Raw genomic sequence first — 7,726 nt, 5'->3', positions numbered from 1 at the left:
GGAGGATGAAGAGTCATTTTGGGAAACCTCTTGAGGAAAGCCCAAACCTCAAACCCCAAACACAGACACTCCTCACCTCAGGAGTGGAAACTCTGAGATAAATAGGCAGAGTGGGAACATTTCAGAAAGGAAAGGAGGAAGGAAGGTTGAGATGAGGACAGATGTTCCTGCTGCAGAGTCGAAGCTGATTGATAGCAACACCGGAGATGAACCATCAGCGAAACCGTAGTCAGGTGGAGGAGCCACCTTCCTGCCTCGCATCACATCATATTAATGAACAGTGACACTCAAAGCAAATACTAAAAATCTCAAGCACAATCATTTTATTATGTGGAAAGAAAAAAGAAAATGGGAACCAGATGTTACAACATCTGTATAAATGCCAGGGCCTCTTATCAGTGTGGAAGGATTGATTCCTTAGGAAGCAGGAGGTAGGTGGTCAGAGAAATCATTCATTTGCTTAGAGCTGCTGCCAGCACAGAATCAAAGTCAAACAACCTAGTCTGAGGGCTCATCCAATGGATCCAGAAAGTCTTTAAGGGCAAATGTTTGAGAAGGAGGACCTCTGCTGTTGAGGTGGATAACTGCAAAACGATTCACTCTGATTTGATTGGTCTGAACTCTGTCATTCGCTCGCCACACAGAGATTCCAGCAACAAAGGAAAAGAAATGTAAATGTGGGACCATTTAGCTGTCAACATTCACACCAACACCAACAATTAATCACAACAACAACAGGAAATAACAGTGGTGGAGTGCTGGAATCCACATTCCCGGCAGGCTGAGATGATCAGAATGACACTAGCTTAAAAAAAAAAAAAACAAGGCCGTCTGAATGTGTAAAGTGCACATTCGGCACTTTTAAAAAGCCTTATTTTTTTGGTCCTGCTCTACATCTTCATGTGTCACTGATTGTTCACGTGAATTATATAAAATCTAACGTCTGTGATCAGTTCTGGTTTTTAAGACTTACTGCATCTCATCTGTGCAGTTCTTTAGTTAAAGTCTCGACTTTACACCGATAACAAATACAGTATGATTTAGAGCACAAGGATACATTGGTTTGTTAACCTGATACAGAGAATAAAGGCAAAATATTGAGTGAATAAATCATATTAAACGTACGTTTTTTAGTATTTGCTTAAGACAGGAGAAGTTGGATTGTTTGATGCGTTTTCTTTACGGTATTTGACAAATACAATGTAATGCTGTCTAAAAAATGTATTTATATCTTTACATTTTTTTTTTTAAATCTAATTGTATTTTATCTCAAAATATTTTGCCTTTATTATGGTCTGGAGTCTCTCCAATGGAAACCTGACATTCACCTCCCAAGAAATGTAATAACACTTTGTGGCGCTGCAGACCGCAATAGCTTTCTGAAATTTATTTCCTCATTCAACTCGCTCAGATAATTCTTCTGCCTCCATCTACTCAGACGTCTTCTCTCCTTTTAAGTTGCAGTGACTTTGGTTGATCGACATTTGTCCGCTCCAACGTGAACTGCTCAGTTTGAACAACACAATCACATTTTTTCTTTAGAAGTATTTTAAAATTGTGTCCCAGGATTTGAATTTTTTTTTTACCATCAACATTTTTGCAGCGAAAAGTCGGTCTGGAGTCTCTCTACTGACGACTGATTGTGATCCTGCACAGACCTTACAGGCTTTACGTGGGTAACAGTAGTCATACACGTCATCCGAGCACCATGGAGTTCAATTTGTTTACAACAAAATGGCTCTGATTGGTTGGAGGACTATATAATAACACCATTTTTTCTCCTGTATCGTTTAGGCCTTAGATGGGGACCTTTGAAGCAAATAGGTCTGGGTCTGTATATGATTGTTATGAATGTTTTCTGTGCAGTACAATCAGCACAATGCATCTCTGCTTTCTGAAGATGCACCACATAAATAAAAGAAAAGAATAGTGGACTGATACATTGACAACACTTGAGGGAAATGTTTCCAAGCTGCTGTTAGAATTGGAGTCAGTTTCATCTGCAGCTATAAGACACTAGTTTAAGTCTTCGGTTCAACAAGATCAGTAGAAAATTGCGGAGTGTAAAAGGAATGTTCTAAGTGACGAATGGAAGGAGTGGTCACCAAAGCCAGCTGTCGAGATGCTGAATGCAGTAGCAGGACTGTTTCAGGATGGCAGACAACTCGCCATAGGTTTCCTCTCTCCACGTGGGCAGTAACCTCTCATTATTTAAGGCCTGAAGCTTTGGCGTCCCCTCCCGTAGGACGTGGTACAGGCAGGGCCAGCGGCTCTGGATCCGCAGCCTGGTCCTCCGGTCCAACGTGATGCCACGGACGATCTTCTTGGCCCGGAGCTCGCGCAGCGCCGGCAGCTTCAGGCAGGAGAACACCAGGCCTCGGTTGGGCGACACATCTAGGAACTCCAGAGACGGCGACTCTAGGGTGTAGGAGATGCCGAGGTTCCTCAGGGGCACCAGGATGTGCAACGTGAGGGACTTGAGGTTGGGCAGAGACTTGGTTAATGTCTGCAGTGTCGAAGGGGTCACGCCCTTGAAGACCCAGAAGCATTTAAGCTCCAGGACTCTGAGCTGCTGGAACTGGGTGAGCAGCGACACGGACAACTCCGACCAGTCAAAGTGCAGACGCATCTTGGAGATGCGTGGGCAGCTCTGGGTGAGCTTGCTCAGTAGCTCCTGAAATCTGGTCACCTGTCGTAATACGGAGACGGCAACACGTTAGATTCTGAGACATATTCACATCTGAGCTCACTTTGGAAAGCAGTTAGTCGGAGCTGCTTCTACCTGCAGCTTTTGTCTGGATTGAACCAGAGTCACCTTTCATAATGGTGCATCAACCATTGTTGGCCAATATTCCACCTAAATAGGTTGACTGGTGACAGGTGGTTCAGCCAACTAAAGCACCTTTGTTATAGTTTGGGAATGACTGTGGTTTTTGGTGACAGATCTAATCTAATGCAATCTGTTGATTGCACTGACTAGCACTGGTTTTATATAGAGCTTTTCCATTAGATGCTTAAAGTTCTTACAATTGAATACATTATCCGCTGTTAGTAAACTACCGCAGTAGTCTCAGCTGCCGTGGGGCAGGCTGACGGAAACATGGCTACCAATCTGCGCCTACGGCCTCTTCGACCACCACTATCAAACATCACTCACTCGGAATCACACAACAGTGGAGTTCACACTGGGAGCAAGGTGGGATAAAAATCTTGCACATGACAGGCATCTATCTAAGTCTCTTATGTTTGTCCAAACAACCAGCTGAAACAAGGACAACTGGACTTGTAGAGTTTCTAGAAGACGTTTCACCCAAGTCTTCAGTTCTAAAAGACTGGTCATGGTATGCACAGTTCTTCAGTTCAGTTCAGTTGTCAAATATCTTCAAGAAACTCTGCATGTCCAGTTTCCCTTGTTTCAGCTTGTTTTGTTGAATAAACCATGACCTGGAACCTTCACAGATCTTCTGGTTGTCATAGTTACCTCCTGCTGCTCCAACTTGTGCAAAAACAAAAAACTAGTTACCTGGTCCATTTTGGTGATGCTATCTTGGTGTGAGCCGGAGCTGGAGTGGACCCTGAGATCTAATGGCTCGAGGAGCGTAAAGGTCCAGTTCAAGTCTAGTTGGCTCAGGTCTCTGCAGTGGACGTTATCCAGCAGGTGGCTGAGCAGTTCGCTCCACTTGTTACAGCGGTCGCCCAGGTCAAAGCTGGCCTTCAGTGTCAACAGGCTGGCCCGCCGGGAGATGAGGTGGTGGGTGTAGTGATGGACCCAGGATTTCCATCGCTCAAACTCGCGGTTTGACACAAGCAGCCCTTCCTGACCGAGGTGGAAGACGCCGCGGCGGGAGTAGTCGGCAACCCGCCACAGCTTCCACGAGCGGACAAGGCAGCTCCAGCTGAGGCAGACCAGAGCGCAGCTGCACTTGTCCACCTCGTTCAGGAAGGAGAAGATGTGAAGCTGGCACTCAACCGGCAGGAAGTTGAAGGGGAAGTAGTCGTCGGACACTTTCCGCCGGCTGCTCACTGGGACCAGAGGTCTTTTTCGAGGAGACATGATCGCGGATGAGGAGAGAACGCTTGTACTCATGGGTGGAGGTCAGAATCGCCACCGACTCGTCTTGTGGTCCGGCTTATCCATAAATATTTCTGCTCTGTGACACCTGTAAAAGAATTTAATGTTTTAGCGTGTCCTCATTCATGGAAAGGAAAAAAGGGCCGTTTCAAACATTCATAACAGACTTTCTATCGCTAAGGAATAGACAGTATATCATTCTTCTGTGTCTGGGAATGTGTCTATATCAGCCTGAAATTTGGCAAATAAGAAATGCAAAATTTAAACCAGTTTAACTTCCATTTATTTTATTTTTTATCATAAATAAATGGCAGAATTTGTCTTTATGTCTCCAGTGCACAAGTTGTTTGCGGTTTTTATGTCTCCTCTAACATTAATAACAAAACAATGCCTCAACCAGCAGCAGAAGACCTGACCATCATTATTAAACATTAAACAGAGAAACATGACACCAGGAGGAAACAGGATCAACAGGTTAATGTTTGAAAACAAGACGACTTCTACTAAAACACGACACACTTTCATTGTAACATGAAAATACAGGTCCAGGGTGTACCCCGCCTCTCGTCCAATGACAGCTGGGATAGTCCAGAAGTTTTTGCACCGATATCTATTAAAATGTTTTCTCTGTGTTAACTTTACTTCAGGTTCCTAATCTAATATGGAGGGAATATGCTAATTTGAAAAAGAAAAATAATTAAGTGGTTTTAAATGTAAGTTTTATACATTTAATTTCTGCAGGTTCACTGTAAAAGTAGTTTGCAGTACAAATTCAAACGTTTGTCTGTGTAAACTTTACTCTGGTGCACTGCAAATACTCAGTCCCTCCGATTTTCTTTTCTAATCTTGCATAAACGTTCATACAAATTTGAAACAAAGTAAATAATTGCAGTGGTTGCCCTGTGAATTTTAGATATCAATCTGAGATTTTGCAATAGGGAAATGCAGATTTTAAACCGTTTTATGAATACATACATACACACTGCCTATCCACGACTACTTGAGCAAGTATCTATCTAGGTCTTTTTTATTTTTACAATCCCCTGTAGAAATTTGCTAATGTGAAAAACAGTGTAGTGGTTTTCCTGTAACTTTCCTCCTCGGAGGTTTATGCAACATTGGCAGTAATGTGATCATCACATGCTCACGGATCCGGGTGCGAAGGTACTGTTTAGTTAACGACACGTCGGTTTGTAACATGATTCGAGGTTCGTTATTCTGGCCTCCTGTACTCACGGGTGTATTCCAGCTGTTGTCAAGCTAACAGTCCTGTCATCAACACACGATAATCACCTCCATACTGAGACTACATCTGGAATTATGTGGTCGTTTTTAGAGCCACCGTGGAGACATGAGTCGTTACCTTTGGGTCTGTTACAGGCTCCCTCCCGTCTTCAGTTCTAAAATATGCTATCCTGCTATAAGCCAGCAGAGACAATGGAGGTTTAACATCAAAGCCAATTACGAAACAAAGTCGATTACTTCATTTAATTTGCGTCACGTCTGGGCTGCTTGGAAACATTAAAAGCTACGTCTATAAATCCAAAGTTAAAACGAATCCGCGGATAACGGTGCTGGTAGCTAGGCCGGCTAGCTATGTAGCTAGCTGCCGAACAGAACAGCTGAGTTCTGTTGTTGTTTTTGTTGTGGCTCGTCGCCGATGACGTCATCAACATGAGCCCAGTGTCGTCTTCTTCTTTTTTTTTCTTACACCGGTGTTGAACAGCCGAGCGGAGCTTAGTGAAAAAGACAAGGAAAATGCTGTGAAGAGCGATTGTTCTTTATGCAATTGTAAATAATTCACACACTGTTAGTTAATAAACACAACGAGAAATAATAGGCGGGGATAAGCAGTTTTTATTAAGTATTTTAATATATGATTCGCGTTCGTTTGGGAGGAACAAGCGCTCCCTGGTGGACACAGGAAGAATACGTCAAGTCAGTGCTTTCCAGTCAGTCATAACATACGATAGGAATATCATACAAAACTCCAATAAAACAGATGAACACAGTATGTACAGTATAAAACACTAACAATGAAACCAAATAAAACCAATAAAACCAAACGAACACCCAACAAAACAAGTCTATTTCATTGTAATGTACATATTTTATTTATTTATTTTTTTTTTTTTAAATATTTCGTTCATATTTATTTAGTATTTTTATTCTCACCGTGTTGTTTAAACATTGCTCAAATCTATTTAAATTTTTGCACATTTTACATTTAGGGGTACCGATATTGACCAGAAGGTGGCACACCGCATATTCTAATAATGTGGGTTATCAAGATTTTCTTATGCAATTTGCAATGAAACCGTATATTACTGAAATAATATCAAGGTTAACAATAAAAAAAAAAAAAAAAAAACAGTAGCTGCTGTTTTGAAAGGATCGTTTGTTTAAAATCTTTTAGTTATTATTCTGTTACCAATAGAAAACACTTATGGTGTGTTTTATTTTATCTTTATTTAATTTAACAATGATTTTAATCTAAATGATGCAGCTTAAACAAAATTAATTACATTAAGGTATTAACGGGGTCTCTGTAGTATTCTTGTGTTTCTTTGTGTAATTTGTGTGTGTCTTTGTGTCCCTATCATTCATTTTTGAACCCTAACCCTTGCTCAAAACAAACAAACAAACTTTAAACAGATAAGCCACCCCTAGTTGTTGTCTTCTGTCAATTTTGCATCACTATGTGTTTATTTTGAGCTTCTGTGTATTTTTGCTTCATTTCAGCTCAACATTTGTTTATTCCTTTAACTAAAACTCATACTCATTAGATGCTATTGCGTCACGTGTGCTGAATTTTGTTTTCATTTGTGGTTATTGTACATCTTTATTCCAAGGAGCGTTTCTTGTAGTGGTCCTGCATTTCTTTGTGGTCGTTTCTTTGTCTCTTTGTGGTAATAGTTTCAAACAAGAATTTCCGCATCTCCTTTTTATAGTTTGGTGTCTTGCTAGCATTCTTGCACGTCTTTGTGTTCATACTGTGTCTCTTTGTGCCCCTGTTAGTAATGTTTGAACCCTAACCCTAGCCCAAAACAAAAATAACATTGAACAGATAAGACTCAAACACTGATGTTGGTTGATCTTGCGTCACTATGTGGTCATTTTGAGCCTCTTTGCATTTCTGTGTTTATTTTCAAACTCATTAGATGCTGTTGACAACCTTGTTTTAAGTGTTTTTTGTTAATTTGTGCTCATTTTGCACATCACCGAATTAATGTGTCATCATTTTAAGTTGCAGTGTATTTGCAGTACAGTTTTTTTTTTAAAAAAAAAACAAAACAAAACAAAAAAACTCTTATTGTGTTACTTTTCTGCTTCTTTGTGCTCATATCATTGATTTTGTAAACCCTAACCCCAGCTCAAAACATTTACAGTCACACAAGTAGTATATGGTTGTTGTGGTATTGTGTAACTATGTGGTCATTTTGAGCTTCTTGTGTTTATTTTCAGTCAATTCCACTCATTTTCTTTGCACTTTAAATAAAACAATTTTCAACACCCTTCTTTAAGTGTTATTGTTTATTTTTTTGTCTTATTTATGCTAATTTTGCATCTCTTTGAACAAATCTGTCTTGAGTTTACTTAGGGCTATGGTTGCAACCCTTTTTAATCTCTTTTTAGTGATCCTGCATTTCTTTG

The 7,726-nt window shown here is 40.6% G+C and overlaps 1 protein-coding gene across 2 annotated transcripts; it reads right to left on the bottom strand.

Moving 5' to 3' along the window:
* Positions 1–308: 308 nt before the first annotated feature.
* Positions 309–5,724, bottom strand: si:dkey-12e7.1 (uncharacterized protein LOC557553 homolog). Of its 2 annotated transcripts, none has more exons than XM_047596481.1 (3): positions 5,309–5,724; positions 3,524–4,160; positions 309–2,689 (listed from the first exon to the last, which is right to left on the bottom strand). In XM_047596481.1, exons 2-3 carry the CDS (start codon positions 4,085–4,087, stop codon positions 2,102–2,104), a joined length of 1,152 nt encoding a protein of 383 aa, XP_047452437.1. In that variant the 5' UTR covers positions 4,088–4,160; positions 5,309–5,724; the 3' UTR covers positions 309–2,101. The 2 variants fall into 2 exon arrangements, with proteins under 2 accessions (XP_047452437.1, XP_047452436.1); XM_047596480.1 differs by having other exon boundaries at positions 5,436–5,724.
* Positions 5,725–7,726: the final 2,002 nt, after the last annotated feature.

This window comes from Mugil cephalus, chromosome 10 (genome assembly GCF_022458985.1).
Source record: "Mugil cephalus isolate CIBA_MC_2020 chromosome 10, CIBA_Mcephalus_1.1, whole genome shotgun sequence".
In the NCBI taxonomy this organism is placed as follows: domain Eukaryota; kingdom Metazoa; phylum Chordata; class Actinopteri; order Mugiliformes; family Mugilidae; genus Mugil; species Mugil cephalus.
This window is presented reverse-complemented; position numbering and strand designations above follow the sequence as displayed.

What these genes read in the sequence shown, in the direction of transcription:
- si:dkey-12e7.1 (XM_047596481.1), bottom strand. Translation starts at nt 4,087, where the DNA reads ATGAGTACAAGCGTTCTCTCCTCATCCGCGATCATGTCTCCTCGAAAA. An exon ending in GCATCACCAAAATGGACCAG is followed by an intron (nt 2,690 to 3,523) that starts GTAACTAGTTTT and finishes GTATTACGACAG; the next exon opens with GTGACCAGATTTCAGGAGCT.